Source organism: Scyliorhinus torazame, chromosome 19, assembly GCF_047496885.1.
Source record: "Scyliorhinus torazame isolate Kashiwa2021f chromosome 19, sScyTor2.1, whole genome shotgun sequence".
In the NCBI taxonomy this organism is placed as follows: Eukaryota; Metazoa; Chordata; class Chondrichthyes; order Carcharhiniformes; family Scyliorhinidae; genus Scyliorhinus; species Scyliorhinus torazame.
In genome coordinates this window covers 69,073,276-69,092,964 of record NC_092725.1, presented here as the reverse complement: position 1 = coordinate 69,092,964, position 19,689 = coordinate 69,073,276, and the positions used below count along the sequence as shown (strand labels likewise).

General features: G+C 45.2%; 1 protein-coding gene across 15 annotated transcripts in view; it reads right to left on the bottom strand.

Annotated features, from left to right (window-relative positions):
• The window catches only part of cadps2 (Ca++-dependent secretion activator 2), a 1,044,194-nt gene that overhangs the window by 172,743 nt on the left and 851,762 nt on the right, over nt 1-19,689 (bottom strand). For all 15 annotated transcript variants that reach the window (XM_072484477.1, XM_072484475.1, XM_072484478.1 and 12 more), the window contains one exon: nt 17,525-17,681. In XM_072484477.1, the coding sequence (XP_072340578.1) occupies nt 17,525-17,681 (157 nt within the window). The remainder of the gene's footprint in view (nt 1-17,524; nt 17,682-19,689) is intronic.

Sequence of the window (19,689 nt, the reverse complement as noted above, 5' to 3'; positions counted from 1 at the left end):
CAATATGCTTTTTTTCAATCCTGGCTCATGGGCAGTTTATCTTTTTGTTCCCCCAGAACATGCAGTTCCACCTCCCCCGCACATTATTTATCCATTCACTCAGTCTATTGTCCCTGTCAATTTATTTCCTCCTGTAGAATGGCTTTGAAGATTTTAAAAGTTGCCACAACTCATTCTGAGGGGGAAGATTTTTCTTAGTTTTGGATCCCAATATTAATTTTGATGGGTTACAAATGGGGCCATTTTCTTGCATTTAGTTTTGGGCTCCAACCAGAAGCAAGATTTATTGGTCACGAATGAGATGCAAGCATAGATTCACCAGGTGCTATCAGCCTAAACGTTGAGGACAGGTTGCATACAAATTGGCTTGCCTTCCCTTGAGTCTAGAAGGTTGAAAGGTGATCTGATCAAGGTACTTAAAATGGCGAAAGGGATTTGAGAGGGTAGATTCAGATGAACTATTTCCCTGGGTGGGGGAATCTACAACAACGGGAAATAAATTTACAAACGAAAGCTAGGTCACTTAGAAATGAAACCAGAAAGCGATTCTTCACTGAAAAGGTAGTGTAAATTCTGGGTCGACAGATAAAGACAAAAGGTTAGGTTGTGATTTGTCAAGTCCTGATACTTAAAAATGATCAGAATTGGCATAATGCTGATGACACAACAATCAATGGATTAAGACATAGTGCACACAATTCTGCGGGTCGGTAAGCCACGGGCGCAAATCCCGTGATGGCGGCAAAACATCACAAGAGGCCAAAAACGGGTTTTGCGCCAGTGACATTTCAGAACACAATGTTTCCAGGCCCTCCCCATCACACAATCAGGTTCACGGCCCGGAAGGGCGAGAACCTGATTAGAATGAATTTGAATCCAATTCAATATTAGCGAGTTTATAGTCGAATCTTCAAACTTCATTGAATTTTCTAACCCACCTGCATGATGTCCTGTGGGCACAGTTCACTACTGCTTTTTAAAAAGGGGGAACCAGACGCCATAATCTCTGAGAGGGAGGAAGGAGTTGAAATGAAAATCGCTTATTGTCACGAGTAGGCTTCAATGAAGTTACTGTGAAAAGCCCCTAGTCGCCACATTCCGGCGCCTGTTCGGGGAGGCTGGTACGGGAATTCCTTGAGAACTCCTCTCCAACTTGTTCCAGGTCCTGTTGCCTGAGATGCCCTTGGCGGGCGTTCTCTGGAGGGCCTGGACCCTGGAGGATCCCAGTCGGGTTTCGGGTGGCATTCATGTTGTCGTGTCACCCTATCTGTCCACTGCCCCTGAGAAGCGCCAGTATCAGGAAGTGTGGTCTCAGAAGGCATGGTTATTCCCAGGGTCTCCTGGGTGAAAGATCCTGGGATTTACTCCAGTGCTTCCTCCTCCCTCTAGGTGCTTGTGGGGCCCTGGGTTATTCCATGGGATGAAGGGGCAGCTGGAGTGAGCTCCAGAAGCCTCAACATCATCTGGCATTGCCAGCCCTGGAGGCCCGCTACCTCTGCACCATGATGTCGAACCCCTCAGGAATGGTCCTCTATGTCTGCCCCCATGGTCTCGAAACCCTCAGTCATGGTCTTCAGAGACTGAGCCCTGCTTTGGAGTTTGCCAGTCACGGCTCTGACATCTTGCCCCAGGCTTTCCACTGCAGCCCTGGGTGCCACACAACACAGACAACATCTCATGCGACTCCTCCAATCAGACTTGCAGTTGCAGGAATGTCACTAACAATGCCTCCTGTTATTCCTGCCTTTGTATCTCCAGCTGCTGAAGAAAGCATGTGTGCAGACACACCTAGCTGGGTACAGCAGAGGCCTGGGATCTAGCAGACTTCTGAAAAAAATTCCGCCCAATTAAAAATGTAATTTGAATATATTAATTACATTTCCAAAATCATTTTTCATATTCACACCGAGATCACCTTTCTGCCATTATCAAACTGACAATTAATTATATCATGTTCACTGATATCTTCTTGAAGCTACTCAAGACCTTGATTCATGATCATCAGACGTTTGGGGAAAGAAAAGCAGACTTAGACCTGGTGATGTGGCTGTGAAGGTTCGAGTTATGTGGCTACACAAAAGATAACACGTACAGTCCCCAAACCTCCTCAGGTGGTACTTTCCATTTCAAAATACACTGGCAGTAAAAGCACACCACCTCACTGTTACAAAAACAAGGCTGTTTCTGCAAAAGCACACTGTATGTGCTTTGTGTGTTTCAGCGAGCATTATTGTCATTACTGTTGCCATTGCCACCCACTGAGACACTATGACTGCTGCACTGCCTTCACAGTTGCTCTAACTATTTATCACATCCCTCAAGACTGGGCAAAACAAGATCTTGCGTAGAGCAGGCACACTTTATTTTCTACACAGATGTTACTTGCGCTGTGTGAAGACAAACGAGGAGTCCATTTCCAATCTGCTCCCACTGAATTAAACACCTTGGTTTCAGTCATCCCTTCTGTTTCCCTGGCAGCATATTAGGGCAAAGTGTGCAGCTGAATCTTGTCGAATTGACAATCGACCAGCCAGAGACATTGCGCACAGTGTTGTCTAAAGGTGTTTGCGCTGATCACTGTGCTCCATTTTGGGACAATAACTACTTGCATCGATGCACTTGGGCTAGCTGGTTAGTCTTTGTTTGCACTCTGGGTTTAAGTCAGAGAGCCGCAGTGACCAACTACCAGGATTTCCAAAACTGACCTCGGGCAGCAGCCTGACCTCCTTGCGGGGTTACAGGATTCTGCAGCTGGTTACATTTTTATGACCTAAATGCATCTATAACCTGTATATTTATCTTTTTAGTATTTGAATGATGTACGACAATACATAAAATGTGAGTTCTGTATTATTTTATGTGTCATCTTTCTGTCTGTTATATAAAATGTCAATGTTTTGTGATTGGATATGCACCAAGGCTCATGCAGATGATATTAAATCTTTAAAAAAGAAACAGATTCTTTTTCATTGTCTTTTCCTCAAGTAGCAACATATTCAAAAATCTTTGTCCTCACTTCCAGATTATTTCAAGAATTCATTGGAAACTAATCCAATAATCTCTTCCGCTATTTCCCAGCTGGACTATTTGTTGATAAGTCTGGTTTCCTGTGCCCTGCTGTGCTATTCTGCTCTATGCCACTCCATTCCTTGCCACATTACGGTCGGCTGTCTTTAGGTCTCTCAGTCTAATTTCTTAATACCTGTTCCTCAAAACCTTCCACTTTTCAACTATCTTCCTTCCTCACTTTCTGCGGAACTATCTCTTAAAACCTTGCCTTTGATCACCTCTCGAGATTATTTTACTACCATTGGCAGCTGCTTCTTCTCAGATGCACACTGCCCATTCGTAATCCTTCAAGTGCAGACGTTCATGCCAAATGTGTAATTATTTTGCCCGCTGGATGTTCCTCACCTTTCAACAGGGCCCTATCATGCAACATGTCTCTACTTTGGTCTACAATTCACCATCATTAAAGCAAGTGCTGTGCTCTGCTCCACATATTGTGGGGGAAAAAACCTCAGCTGTGCCTGCAAACTCCAATCGCCATAATACCAACAATTCAGGCCAATCATCCCCCATAATCCCCCCATATGCCAGCACTGTCTCTAAAATCAGCTGATCTGGCACTACCGTTGGATGCATTATACCGGGGTGCCGAGAAAGTCCACATTTTTAAATTCACAGTTGCGCCCCATTACATTCCCAGACCTTTGGCATTGCGATGGCAATAAAAAATGATGGGCTAGGATCATGGCCGATTCACGCTTCAATAGAAGAAGGTTCAGCGCATCACACTGATGGACTGAATATCAGTGATTTATACGCATTCATCAATCAGCACTTTTCCAGATCCCATATATGTGAATATCATGCGTCACATGCAGAAGCATCCAATCATGTAAACGGCGCTGTCAACATTTTCCATCAACTACAATGATTTAATCTTTGCTGAAAAGCTCTGCTGATATGGCAGGCCTGCTCCCCATGATTTCCTATCCATTACGAATTAATAGATGGAAAACCTAACGGAGCACACCTGTGATTTTGTGATATGCATTCCCAGCAGGCAAGGCTTCCTGCCAGGAGCATGGAATCATTAAACGGGCTTCATTATGTTGCACCAAACCTGACTTTTAAAAGTCGAAGCTGAAATAAATGATACATTTTTTTTTAGCAGTCTATTAAATAAAATAAACTTTATGGAAATTAATTAGAATTACATCCTTCACAATTGTGATTATATACACAATGGAAGGCAATAATATGTGGGGTATTAATACAGGTAAATAAGTAGAACCAAATGTGCTCACTAATGTATTATGCATTTGTTTGACGTTCTATGGAAGTATTTTCAAATGCTGCCATAACCACAAAACATAAGGGTGGAATCTGTAATTTATTTTCTTAGTATATGAAGACCAAGAATAGAATGGTTCGATACAAGCAGGTGGAGATGAAAGAAATCTGAGCAAATACTGAACCAAACTAATGTTGTAGTATTCTTCTAATTCAGATTCATGGGGCTGAATTTTCTCTTCCTAACCCTGATCAAACCTATGGCGGGTGGACCAAACAGTAGGCAAGCAGGGCCACCATTTTGTAATCAGCAGGTGATTCCCACCACCTGTCATTTTCCCTGGGCCAGGAAATATGGCAGATTGTGACCTGCGCTTCAGGTATAACAATATTGGATTTTCTGTTTAAATGCCTTCTCCAAATAGAATCTTCCTTTATGGTGCTGTTTTTGTGGAGGTGGGTAGTTCCTGAAGGCTATGGGAACCACACCAAACCAGTCAGTTTTTGAAATGTGGGGAAAGCTGTTGTGGATTGGGGAAGCTTTTGACAGGTAAGTTTAAAATCTCTTACCAACTTCAACTATCATAATTAGGACAAGTTAAATATGTTATTAATGCAGTGATTGATCATACGGGTCTGTCTTAAAAGGCAAGACCACTAAACTGATCAGCATTGTGTAATGCACTGAATTCATTCTAGTACTTTATCCAGTACTTTCTTCAGCATTCAGTAGTATAAAGAATCAGATATTAAATATGGTTTGATTTTCTAATTGATTTATGTCCTGACATCTGCTCAGCCTCTGAAACACACTTCCAATATCTACTGGGTACAGAATAAATGAGTCATATAATAACACTGGCAATAATAATGCTCATCAAACTAAAAAATAAATCAGCCGTTTAAAATCCCCATTGAAAGTTTTTTTCCCCAGTCCTATAAGCTCATAAAACTGCCAAGCAAACATAAGCACTCATTCCACTGAATTTTTAAAAAACTCCAGTTAACATCTCCTAAGCCTGCTCACATAAACAAACAGACAATGGAAAGCCACTTCAAAGAACGATAAACTAATTACAAGCTCACAAAACTGCCTATCAAAAAAGCATTTGGTTCCCTTTGTAGGTGTGAAACATCACATTCCCCCCTCCCTCCCGAGCTGAATCATGAGTGAGTTTTGGAACTCAGCCTTGCATTCATAATGCACAGACTTATTCATTTGCTTTTAGTAATCAACAAGTTACTGGAAGCAAAGATTAAACCGCTGAATACTTTGGCTTTGTTTTACCATGTGCTCATCTTCTGCTTCTCGCAATATACATGGTTTCCTTTTGTAGTAGGGTCAATTTAAAGGCCATTCATTTTTTTCTTCAGTATTGGTAATGTTCCCATTTAGTAGAACTGTCTAACTGACCTGACTCAAGCCCTCTGCTGTCATCACGAATTTAGTAAGATGGTGGTCATTGTCACCAATGTGAAGGTTGTTATCGCATCAGGGTTGCTATGAACAAATAAATTTGATTATCACTAGTTCCTTCACTATATGCTGCGTTAGGAAAAAAACATTTATCAAATCCATAAATCTTTCAGTTACTCTGCTCACTGTTGACCTGCTTAATGAAATTCATTACATCACAGAACCAGGTATAACCAACACAAATCAGATTCTCTACCGTTGGCATGTCTCCTACTTCTTCTTAGGCACTTTCTTGGGGATGACTTGTTTCCACTCCATTGATAAGTTCAATGTGCAATCTTCATGTGCAGGGCAGGTGATGCTTGAAGCGTTGGGTAGATGAATTGTTTAGCGGTTTGCGTACTCTCCCTGAAACCTCAACTTCTCCTTTACAAAGTCTCTCTAACTTCCTCGGACTGGCAAACAGTGTTGGACTACCAATCTATACTCACTTATCTACGATAAATATCTTCAGTGGTTGTCTTGCCAACTTTCCTGATTCAGGCTGGATGAGATCCAGGCAGCACAGAGGGCCCCCGGTGTCAAAGTCTAAAGGAAGCACGGTGAAGGAAGCAATGTCTCCTTTTCTACAGCACTAGCTACCATAAAGCAGGGGAATTTAAATGTCTCATTGAAAATAACAGGCCAAGGAGAAAGTGTCTAAGGTAAGTGGATGAGATTTGGGGATTGGGAAGGGAAGGGTGGTGGTGGTGGTGGGGGGGGGGGGTTGGACATGGAGGAGTGATGCGGAGCTGTCCAGCGGCGGCGAGACTGTATAGCGGTGGAAGGGGAGTTTCAGAAGTTGGGTGGTGGGGGTTTGGAGTTTGGGGTTTCAGACATTGGGGAAATGGAAGGGGGGGGGTCAGATCGGAGAGGGGCTATGTCCCATCATGTTGGGAGGGGGGAAGCCTCCAGCTGGGTTGAGGATTCGGGTCATTTCAAATCATCGGGGGAGGATGTCCAGCCGGGAAGGGGGGGGGGGGGGGGTGGGGGAGGTGTCAGCTGGATTGTGTCAGGTTGGGGTGGGGGATCTAACTGGGTTGGGTCATTCCATGAGGGTGGGTAGCTCCTTAGTTGGGGAGATGGTGATGGGGGAAGACCCCTGTGGGTGGGGAGAGTGGAGAGTCCTGTGGGGGGATTGATCAAGATGTTTAAAATAGTTGTGCTGAAGTTAGAAGCAGTTTTATTTATACTCTCTATACCAATGACCTTTTTCCTCTCTCTTTATTGGTAACTCTGCTCTTTCCACTGAAGCTCTGCTGTACTGTCGAACAGGCTTTTTGTACTGATATGAGAGCTCCGCATTTTCTATTGGTCTCTTTGTTCATTCTACTGATTTCCTTGTTTGTCTAATCAGTGTACATGTTCACTTAAATGATAGCTTTACACTTTCTGTTTCAGACACATTTCCATCCATCTTCGCAAAAGCAATTAACACACAGATCTAAAATAAATGGGACCTTTAAGTAAATAAGTAGAATATATACCAAATGCATATTTTTCCATCATAAATGATCTCTGCAATAAAGCCATTAACTGTCCTAGAGAATTGATGTTTATGGAATTGGACCAGTTTACTTAATGAGAAAATTATCATTTGTCAATCCATAATTCTGAAACGTGGCTGAATAATAATTGTCATCATAAAATCCATACACTGAACAATTTTAACTGTCCATTTTAATTGCTTTGTGATGCTGTGAAAATCAGGCTGAATATGTGATATTTACCCCTAATTCTTCTGGGTAGGGACTTCATATAACACAGGCATAGCAGTGGTAAAATGCGCTTTAACATATATAGTTAACAGTATTCACTATGGCAGAAGACTTCAGAGCAATAAAATGAAGTAGAAAGATCACAAATTAATTCTAACTGTAAAAGTATATATGGCTATCACAGATACTGATTAGCACAATGTGAATAGCCAAGGACAGCATCATATTATTCCTCTATAACCTGTCATGACAAATAGATTCAGTAATGTACCTTAATGAATGCCTGCTCAGACTGACTTTGAAATCATTAGTGGATTATTTCTTTCACACTCTCTGCATAGGCGTTATCAAACTCCTATATTTCGCTGTCCCAATTTAAACATCAGTCCTTAAAGTTCATTCTTAGACCCCACAAAGGCAGCAAGCACAGGCAATACCTCAATCAAACCGTGATGTTAAGTGTGCAGGATTGCTCTGCATCCAGTGTTTGAGGAATCTCCTCACATGCAGTTTTCTGATCGACAAACATGAGCTGAATCAAGTTGAAAAAATATAATCTTTCGAAAGGACTCAATACAAAAGTAATCCACTGGGACACTCACCTTTTTCATTTCATGATGAGATTCTGATAATGAGAGATGATTTTCTCAGTCACTCTGGGCTCTATTATCGCTAATGTGATTCCACTTCACTGTCCCTGCTAATTATTAACACTAGCCTTTTTATTGTCCCGAGACCATGATGTGTCATTTGATTACTCAGTTTCTTAAAGAGGTATATATTTCAATGGAGATTCAGGTATACTGATTTTAAATTGCTTCATAAAAAGGTTACGACCTGTTCCCATAATTCTAACTTCACTTTTAAAGTGACTTTCTCGCTATGTAAAAACAATTCTCCTCATTAGAGCGCGAGTCTTCTTGTGAGGCCCGCATGGAGGCAAACTTCCTCCAGAATGACCATTTGATGCTTGCAAATAGTGTGCTTCCACAGTTAGTATGGTGCAGGAGTCTAAGGTTCCTGAATCAGTTGAAACAATAGATATCCAAATCCCTTGCCAACACATTTTTGTAATCTTCACAGAAAACATTAGAAAGTCATTTACACTTTTTCAGCATTATCTTTTACGGCCTAATTTCACAATGGTTACTTTTAGCGAATATATGGGTCATTTGTGGATCTAAGTGTTGACTGTGATGTTTTCGGACAAAGATGAAAATGAGTTTCACATTTGTAATTGTCTCAACTGTACAACTGTTTGTTTTTGAAGAAATCTGTCCCACAGAATGGAGCCTATTTCAAACTCATGGGGTTCCTAGCTCTCAACCTCTCCTCCCTAGGAGGGATGGATATGTTCGTTGTCTGAACGTCTCCCAGGAAATGATTGCAGTGACAAGAGGAGCTCAATTAAGTTGCCTTTATGCCCATGTATTCACGTATCAATGCACATCTGGGGCGAGATTCACCAACCCCCCCGCCGGGTTGGAGAATCGCCGGGTGCTGGCGTGAATCCCGCCCCCGCCGGTTGCCGAAGTCTCCGGCACCGGACATTCGGCGGGGGCGGGAAATGCGTCGCGCTGGTTGGCGGCCCCCCCCCCCCCCCCCCCCCCCCCGCGCGATTCTCCAGCCCGGATGGGCCGAACTCTCGCCGCTAAAATGCCTGTCCCGCCGGCGTAGATTAAACCACCTACCTTACCGGCGGGACAAGGCGGCGCGGGCGGGCTCCGGGGTCCTGGGGGGGGGCGCGGGGCGATCTGGCCCCGGGGGGTGCCCCCACGGTGGCCTGGCCCGTGATCGGGGCCCACCGATCCGCGGGCGGGCCTGTGCCGTGGGGGCACTCTTTCCCTTCCGCCTTCGCCACGGTCTCCACCATGGCGGAGGCGGAAGAGACTCCCTTCACTGCGCATGCGCAGGAATGCTGTCAGCGGCCGCTGACGCTCCCGCGCATGCGCCGCCCGGAGATGTCATTTCCGCGCCAGCTGGCGGGACACCAAAGGCCTTTTCCGCCAGCTGGCGGGGCGGAAATTCGTCCGGCGCCGACCTAGCCCCTTAAGGTTGGGGCTCGGCCCCCAAAGATGCGGAGCATTCCGCACCTTTGGGGCGGCGTGATGCCCGACTGATTTGTGCCGTTTTGTACGCCAGTCGGCGGACATCGCGCCGTTTCCGGAGAATTGTGCCCCTGGTCTTATTTTGAGAACTTGAACAGCATTTGTGCAGAAAACATTGGTTCTGTAAAAGTTAACTGAATAAACAATAGACTTGTTAAACAAACCACAGAAATGACAAACAAGTCGACGGAATAAACCTAGGAATTTATCCCATTCTTGCATCAAAAATTCCAAATATTAGGTGAACAGCATTCTTCACTTGCTGACTGAAAATTGTGCATGAAATATCTTTATCTGAATGCCTGTTAGGTCAGAGCATTTTGAGTGCGATAGGGAAAATTAGATTGGCGTTATGTCAGAGGGCTAGTTTTCAGCCAATCAGTCCTGTTAAATTGAATTTGTATCTCCACCCTGTTCCATTCCATCTTATTAAACACATTGTGCATCTGTAATGCTTACAATAAACGACTGAATATGTGGGTAAAATAACCATTATTTTGAACACTGCATCAACTTAAGTGGCCTGATTAGCTAATTTATGTGAGGATATTCCATTAAATAGTGCAAACCAAAGATTCAATTGTTAGACTTGATATTTTCAATACAAAGTAGAACTGGTACAGAGAGCAGTGACTGATGTCTCCACCACAACTACTTGCATTTGTATGGTGCCTTTAATGTAGAAAAATGTCTGAAGGCGCTTCAATGAATCATAATCCGAGAAAGCTTCACAATGAGCCAAAGAAGGAGATGTTGGAGTTAAAAGTTTAGTCAAAGCAGGGCAGTCTGAGGGTCTGAAAGCAGGAGGCATTAGGAGGTGAGAAGGTATAGCAAGTTCCAGAAACTATGGTCTAGGAGATTGAAGGTGTAGGTAACAGTGCGGTGATGGAAGTGGAGATGCACAAACAGTTAGAATTGGGGGAATGAAGAGTTCTTGGAGAGTTGGGTGGTTTAAGTAGGTCACAGAGAAAAGGAAGAGCACAGCCTCAGACTCATTTGAACTTGAGAGTGAGCATTTCAAATTGGGGGTTCTGGACATCTGAAGCCAATGTAGGTTGCCAAGCAAAGAGCCAATATGTGAACGAGGCTTGGGCGGGTTCGAAAATTTGAAGCAGGGCGGTGCAGTGGTTAGCACTGCTGCCTCACGGCACTGAGGACACCGCTGTTTAAGAAGGGAGGGAGGCTGAAGACGGGAAATTATAGGTCGATTAGCCTGACTTTGATCAATGGTAAGATTTTAGAGTCCATTATTAAATACTTAGAAGTGCATGAGTCAGGACTGAGTCAGCACGGCTTCGTCAAGGGGCGGTCATATCTGAAAAGGAGAACCAATGGAAGTGATTTATTTAGATTTCCAGAAGGCTTTTGACAAGATACCGCATAGGAGACTGTCAAATAAGTTAAGGACCCATGGTGTTAAGGGTAAGATCCTGGCATTGATAGAGGATTGGCTGACTGGCAGAAGGCAGAGAGTGAGGATAAAGAGGTATTTTTCAGGAAGGCAGTCGGTGACTAATGGTGTGCCTCACGGGTCAGTGCTGGGACCACAACTTTTTACAACATACATTAACGATCTGGAAGAAGGAACTGAAGGCACTGATGCTAAGTTTGCAGATGATACAAAGATATGTAGAGGAACAGGTAGTATTGAGGAAGCAGGGGTGGCTGCAGAAGGATTTGAACAAGCTAGGAGAGTGGGCAAAGAAGTGGCAGATGGATTACAATGTAGAAAAGTGTGAGGTTATGGGAGGAGGATTGGAGGCATAGACTATTTTCTAAATGGGGAAATGCTCAGGAAATCAAAAGTACAAAGGGACTTGGGAGTTCTTGTTCAAGATTCTCTTAAGGTTAACGTGCAGGTTCAGTCGGCAGTTAGAAAGGCAAATGCAATGTTAGCATTCATGTCAAGAGGGCTGGAGTACAAGACCTGGAATCTACCTCTGAGGCTGTATAAGGCTCTGGTCAGATCCCATTTGGAGGATTGTGAGCAATTTTGGGCCCCGTATCTGAGGAAGGATGTGCTGGCCTTGGAAAGGGTCCAGAGGAGGTTCACATGAATGATCCCTGGAATGAAGAGCTTGTCGTATGGCTGAGGACACTGGGTCTGTACTCATTGCAGTTTAGGAGGATGAGGGGGGATCTTATTGAAACTTACAGAATACTGAGAGGCCTGGATAGAGTGGACGTGGAGAGGATGTTTCTACTTGTAGGAAAAACTAGAAGCAGAGGGCACAATCTCAGACTAAAGGGACGATCCTTTAAAACAGAGATGAGGAGGAATTTCTTCAGCCAGATGGTGGTGAATCTGTGGAACTCTTTGCCGCAGAATGCCGTGGAGGCCAAATCACTGAGTGTCTTTAAGACAGAGATAGATAGGTTCTTGATTAATAAGGAGGATCAGGGGTTATGGGGAGAAGGCAGAAGAATGAGGATGAGAAAAATATCAGCCATGATTGAACAGCGGAGCAGACTCGATGGGCTGAGTGGCCTAATTCTGTTCCTATGTCTTATGGTTCAATCCCTGCCCCGGGTCACTGTCCATGTGGACTTTGCACATTCTTCCTGTGTCTGCGTGGGTCTCACCCCCATACAAAGATGTGCAGGGTAGGTGGATTGGCCACGCTAAATTGCCCCTTCATTGGAAATAAAATAATTGGGTGCTCAAAATTTATTTTAAAAAAAGAATATTTGCAGCATAGTTTTGAGTGAGTTGGAGTTTATAGACTATTGAAGATTGGCTAGTCAAGTTTGGATAAAAGAATATATAATGGTTTGGGAAAAAGATTAGCTGAGGCAGGGTCATGTGGACTATGCTGCAAAGGTGAAGCAGATGTGGGATTTGGAAACTCAGTGCAAATAAAATGCAGAGTTTGCAAGATGTCGGCTTTAACTTGATTCAGCGGTAGAGAAAGAGGAAGGAATCATTCGCAATAGAACAGGTTTGGTCAATCGGACTTCAGACTCTCCCAATGTTTCATGATTTGGGCTATGTCCATGCCAATGCAGCCGGGGGTGCGCTTCGCTGCTCCTGTCTCACCCTCCCTGAGTGAGGAAGGTTGGGTGAGACGGTCTTCAGAATCCCAGTACAAGTAAGTCTGTTGTGAATGGCAATCCGCCAAACACCTGACTCCTTTACTGAGTTGCTCCAATACTCTTTGTCACAAATTTGGAGGAATTATTATTCTCATCCCTCACAACAGACATCCTGGGCGGGATTCTCCACTCCCACTCCACTCCCCGGTCCCGACCGATTCAGGCCCTGACAATGGGCCAGTATCAGGGCGGCGTCATCTACACGCGCCAGGCCTTGTCGCCCGTGTAAAAGCGGCGCCGCATAGATGACGCGGCCGGCGCCGCATAACGGACGTCATCCGCGCATGCGCGGGTTGGCCGGCGGCAACCCGCGCATGCGTGGTTGCCGTCCTCTCTAAGTCCGTCCCGCAAGAAGATGGGGGACGGATCTTGCGGGGCCGCGGAAGGAAGGGGGTCCTCCTTCAGAGAGGATGCGTAATGCGACCGGCGCCGTGCCAACCACGCCAGCGCTAATTGCGCCCGTGCCGGTGTCGTGTCGGCGTGGCGCGATTCGCGCTGGTCGCAGGGATTCTCTGGCCCGGCCCTGGGCTGAGAGATTCACACCCCTGTTTCCACAAATCTCATTAGTTGAGTTGAAACCTTGGCTGAATAGCATAGGGTACATAGGTACAGAGATATTAGTAGCAGATTTGAGTCCTACAAGCTTGCTCGTCATTCAATCAGATCCTAGCTGATGTCTTCCTGCTCTAGCCTTCAGACACTTCGGCTGGCTATTTTCCCTGATCTTTAATGACACTTGTACACCTTTCATGGGCCTCAGTGCGTCTTCAAAAACCCATTTCATTTTTCTAAGATGGTGTGCAAGATCATCTTTGAATCAACTAAGCTGTTTACAGCACTCCAGTTTAGTCTGATCCTTTCAAGACAAGAGCGGCCAAAGAGAGCTGGAAAAGTTCCTCAAACAAGGAGTGGCACCTCTGCAGTTTTCCCAAAATTCTGCAAGGCACTTGAGGCTTGTGACGAACTGCGCAATATTTTCCCCTTCAAGCTGCTTCTTTTGGTGAAATCGAAACCTCTCCACAATAATTAACGGCTGTGGTGCGTACTGATTTTTGAATATTTTAACCAATTGTTGATAAATTTTGTCACCAGATTTTTCAGGATGGACAAACTTCCGAACAAATTAAAAGATTTGCTTTCAATTGGACTTAAAAATACAGGTACCTTAATATCTTCTGAAATGTTGGGCTGGATTCTCCGCACCCCGACACTGAAATCGCTTTCGGCGACGGGGCGAAGGATCCCCTTTCCTGCACAAAATCGGGAATGGCACCGGTTCCGCGATTCTCCACCCCTGAAAAGCCGCATACTCCCCGAGTATCCACCACCTCCGGCCATTGTCTGAGGCCCGCCACGCTATTCTCCGTCCCCGACCGGTCGAATTCCCGACGGCGTATTTCTAATGTGGTCCTGCCGTTCGGGAAACTCGCGAGACGGCTGCGGACTCAGACTGCGGCCGCCACAGTCGCGGGGTGTGCTGATCAGAGAGCAGGGGAGGGGCCTCATTTGGGCCTCGGGGCTATATGTGCGGGCGGTCCGGGGCGGGCGAGCGGCCGATCGGGGGCACAACTTTGGCGGTCTAGGTCCGCTGGCTAAGTCTGCCGTGGAGCACGATGCGGCTGCTGGAGGCCGCCGCCGTGCGCATGTGCAGCCTCTGACCCGGAAGTATCGGCAGCTGGAGCTACGAGCTCCACGACAGCTCCCTGCTAGCTCCCTGCAAGGCTGTGAATCTGTGGCCTTTTGACGCCAGTTTTCCTGGCATAAAAGACCACAGTTTTCACGACGGCCTGGGGACATAGTCCAAAAAACGGAGAATCCAGCCCGTTATTTGCCAGAAAAAATAGTGGAATATTTCTGAGTATGATTTCTAGCTTTCTGAATCTTCATCAAATGAGCCATCACGCCAGAATTTCCCCCCATTTTTTTGCGATCTTGGGAGTGCTCAAACAACTTAAATTGGGGAGTTTATAAAAAAAAGATGAGTGAGCTGATTGCAGCAGCTTGCGATGTCTGGTTTATTTTTTTCTTTCTTTGCTCTCCCCTCCCACGTCTACCTCCGTGGACAGTTCTGCAGCCTGAAGTCCTTGGGCGCGATTCTCCACCCCCACGCCGAAGTGGCCGCGCCGTCGTGAACGCCGTCGAGATTCACGACGGCGCGGAACGGCCCCGGTCGCGACCGATTCAGGCCCTGACAATAGGCCAGTATCGGCGCCGCGTCATCTACCCGCGCGAGGCCTTGTCTCCCGCTTAAAAGCGGCGCCGATTAGATGACGCTGCCGGCGCCGCATAACGGACGTCATCCACGCATGCGCGGGTTGGCCGGCGCCAACCCGCTCATGCGTGGTTGCCGTCCTGTCCACATCCGTCCCGCAAGAAGATGGGGGCCGGATCTTGCGGGGCGGCGGAAGGAAGAAGGTCCTCCTTCAGAGAGGACGGCCCGACGATCGGTGGGCACCGATCGCGGGCCACCCCACATTTAAGGTACCCCCAGGTGCAGGATCCCCCCTCGCCCCCCCACAGGCCGCCCCCCCCAGCGTTCACGCACCGCCCACGACTGTAGCGACCAGGTGTGGACGGCGCTGGGGGGAACCTGCCGTTGTGGCCTGGCCGGCCGGCCCATCCGGGCCTCAGAATCGCGGGGGTGCCGAAGAATCGCCATTTTGGGTATCTCCGGCGATTCTCCGGCCTGCGGCTCGCGAAACTCGACTGGCCCGTTCCCACTACTCGGGAGAATCGCGGGAGGGCGCTGGACCGGCGGCCCCGGAAATTTCGGCGGCCCAGGCGATTCTCCCAACCGGCGTGGGAGTGGAGAATCGCGCCCCTTGTGTTCCGGTTAAAAGTCGGAACAGGCCCTTCCTTTGGATATGCACCTTTCCAGTTCCGATGCCAGGTGCGGGGTGCTGAGCTCCTGTTGATATTCTTCATCGTTGACAACTGGAGCTGCGATCTTCTTGTTCACTTTGGAATTTTATTTTCGAGGTCTGATTGTCTGCGCCAGTTTTCTTTTAAAGCTGTTGTATCTTGTACTTGTACGTAAAATAATAAAATACTGCAGCCCGTGGGTTGAAGGCAACAGTCAACAAAGGTTTATTAAAAGGCTGTTAACTGTGCGTGGCTGGAACTAGGCTGGAGGCACAATCCCGCAAAGTAGCCGATGGCATCACGGACTATCATGTGAATCAACTCTTGAAGAGACATTGCAGCACAACAATAACAGCCCACATATATAACGAGTTGGCCCCTTTAAATGGTGTGAGCAGACTATGACCTCACCCATACATTTTAAAAAATAAAATGGATATAGATATCCTCAGGGCTATTTCTAAAATTTTAAAGACTGGACAAAGACCTTTTAAAATGGCTGAATAGTTGTCCATTGGTGACCTGTGAGCAAAAAGAGCTATCAGGTAGTTTTGAAGAAATCTATACCTCAATACCTCTGAATAGACACTAATAACATATTATGGGCTGCAGCAACCAAATTTAAAGAAAATTATACAAACGCCATCTGTATTTCAAAGCCCAGGCTGGTCATTCGGAATCTCCTCATCTGCTAGGACAAAATGCCCCACAACCTTCCTCTCAATCCTGAATGAATGAGACAATTAACCGTCTTGGGGAGCCAGGCAAGGAGTACACATTCTTTGTCAAACACAATGTGGAAAAGTGAGAGTCGTGTGACATAGACCTAGCTTGTGGAACCAGTAATATTGCCTTGTGGAGCTGCAAAGTTCAATTTGCCATTTTACCATTTAACTAGCAACAGCACAGAGAAGGTTTGAATACCTGGCACCAGATATACTTTTTTACTGGAACTTCTGTACCATTGCTTACAAGACCGATTCATCTCCGTGTGCTCATCACATTGTGGAAGACAACTCTACTGGATAAGTGAATTATTCAGCATCGGTTTTCAACCCGCTGACCTCTGTGAAGGAATACCTCATTGGATTTTGATTCTGGGCTCTGGACCCATGTGAAGCAATGGGCAGGATTCTCCGGTCTGTCAACCGCGTGTTTCTCAGCTGCGTGCCATTCGCTGGTGGTGGGATTCAATCTTCCCACTGATTGTCAATGGTATTTTCCATTGTAACCACCCCACGCCATCGCAAAACCCACTGGCAGGGCTGCGTTGCCGGTGAGAAAATTGAATCGCAATGACCGGAGAATTCTGGCCATTAACTCTTTTCTCTGAGGTCTTTGCCCTGTAAATCCTTCTTTTCTCTATCTCTCTTTTCCTATGCGAGTGCTCAGGGACCTTCCCGCATTTTGAGTGTGTGCCAATAAACGACCCCATTGAGTTTGTCCTATCACGCGTTTGTTGTGGACTTGTCAATAGAAATTGGATCTCATCAAAATCGATAGGTTGGAAAATATGCCACCACTTATAAAAGGGAAAGCATATCAAAAACAACTTTCTGTTTACAGACAGGGAAACACTGGAAAATCTAGCTGTTTAAATTAATACCCTCTCCAGTCCATAATAATTGCCACACATGTGTGGTTGCAAAAATGTATTTAAAGGGTTCCACAATTAAATAAATTGCCTGCATGCTCCCTAAATGAGTTGGAGTGCACCAAGGCAATTCAGGCTGAGGAGATCAGTGGGCCCCACAGGATCTGCTGCCCTTTGGTGTTAATGGACAGAAAATCGTGCGGGACAGCTAATCACCACAGCTTGTAACTTTGTTGCATCTTCACGAGAGGCAAATCATGTGTTCTTTGAGTGCCAGTGTGCAGAATCTCTGTTTACGGTCATGATGCACCACTCCTACAAGAAAAACTATTGCAGTAAATCTGAAAAGGTTAAAGCCACACTTCTGAGAAGAGGAAATCCAGCCGATACTTACGTTCATTCCTCAAATAATTATTGAGAAGTTGAAAAAGTGGAAAGGTGTCCCAAGAATCTGGGGGCTGTGCTTCCAGTGTCGCATCCATATCGACAGCAAAGAGTGACCAAAATATTTCTGCATGCTCTGCCATTAAGTCAGGCCACCAGGCAAAGGCCTACGAGACAATAAGCAAACTTCAGCTCAAGGTTATAAAATGACAGCCAAGCCAGACAATTGTTAGCTACAGTCCTCTTGTTAACACTTCCAAATAGTTTGCGTTAAAAGAAATGAGGGGAAGTGCAAAATCCTCCTCCATTAAAAATTTTCCATCAGACGTATGTCTGCATATACATTCTTCTAAATGTGTAAAAACCAAATGGAGAATTTTGCTTCTCAGTTGTTCAAAGCCTGCAGCAGCTCCCAGTTTGGCAACACTGAGCGAACCACCCTCATTGCTTTTGTCACATTTCCTTGATTGGAGCTTGTCTGACCTTGCATGGAGGCTACTGAATAAAGCATCATGCATAATGGTGAGGCATCTATGCACTTATCATTGTGCACAAAATGTAAACGTGCAGTTCACTTGATTAAAACTTAGTAATATGGTGCATTAAAACCAACATGTGCAGGGCTGTTGCTTTCGTGGCTATCACAGTAGTTTGGTGAGACAATTATGGAGGATAAAAAGGCAATAACTTTACTCTCATTCTGTTTTCTTCATTTTAGCACCTTATTAAGTGGAAGGCTACATCAGTAAAGTTTTAGTTTTCCAATTCCACCCGCTTCCAGTCCTTTTCCCTCACCCTATTGTTCTAAATAGAAAAAGTAGGAGCAGACTAGCATATGACTTCTGCTTCCTGTCTCGTGTTATATAATGATTTGTCTCCCCACAGATTGGGAAGGAAACAGGTTGTATGGAAGTGTTTTTTTTTAATGGCTCGGGAGAGTGACAACAATTTGCTGGTGCCTGTCAATTTGAACGTAATGAAACATCCCAAGGGGAGAGGAGGATTGGACATTGATCAGAAGTGAATTGAATGTGTGCTTGGAGAGATGTAACAATACTAAAGGTTTTATGGAGTGGAACATCATGTCCCCGACTTAAATGGAAGTGGGCGATGGCAAGAACAGTACATGAAAATGGAGGAGTTGAAGAACTAGGGTGTGTGTTTACATATGACAAGATGGGCAGTAACACTGACTGTCAAATCCTTTCAATGGAAAATGTTGGCGCTGGTTTTATGTGATAGGTCTGTAGTTGCCCATTTGGCTTGATCATGCCTCAAATTAACCTGAAAATGGGCAATTTGACACTGGTCATCCACGCCTTTAAAATCTAATTTTCCACCTTGGTGAACCACAATTAAGGCACCATTCACTTTCGAACACATTTCTTCCTCCGAGACCAATACTAGGGCATTAAAAACAAAACTATGTTTCTTAAACCACACATTTTATTTACTATTAGTTATGATTAATCATGTTTAATGATCTGTTGAACATGACTCTGCTTGTTCACGTCAGAGGCCCTTTAAACACAGCATCTTAGAAACTAAGACAAAATATTTTATTTTGGTCTGTTTAGGAATATACCCAGAAGCAGGCAAAAAGTGGAAGGCAATGCAAAACTCAGCTTTTGCTTTCGCCTCCAGGAGATTCAGATGGATTGAAGGAAATGAAACATTTTCTGCCACGATGCATCCTATTACAAATAACTCTTACAAAATTAAGGGACAGTAAAATAGTTTTCATTTTGAGCTTTTTTCACATGCTGAAATATCTGAGGCATGCAATGAGACTTCTGTACCTACGCAGCAGTGCACATGAATAAGGCAATAGGCCAGTGAACTGGCAATTGATGATTTCCCCTCTCTCTGGGATTTACTGTTGCCCATGAATTTCAGCTTCTATTATGCTGACCCAATAAAGCACGGGGAAAACCGGGGAGGGGAGGAAGAGACAGGAATAATAATGCGGGGAAAATGCAAATTCATGCTTGCTTTAGATAGAAAATGTAAATGGGACCCTTACTCATTTAAAAAATAAATAAATTTAGAGTACACAATTCATCTTTTCCAATAAAGGGGCAATTTAGCATGGCCAATACACCTACCAGGCACATCTTTGGGTTGTGGGGGCGAAACCCATGCAAACACGAGGAGAATGTGCAAACTCCACTCGGA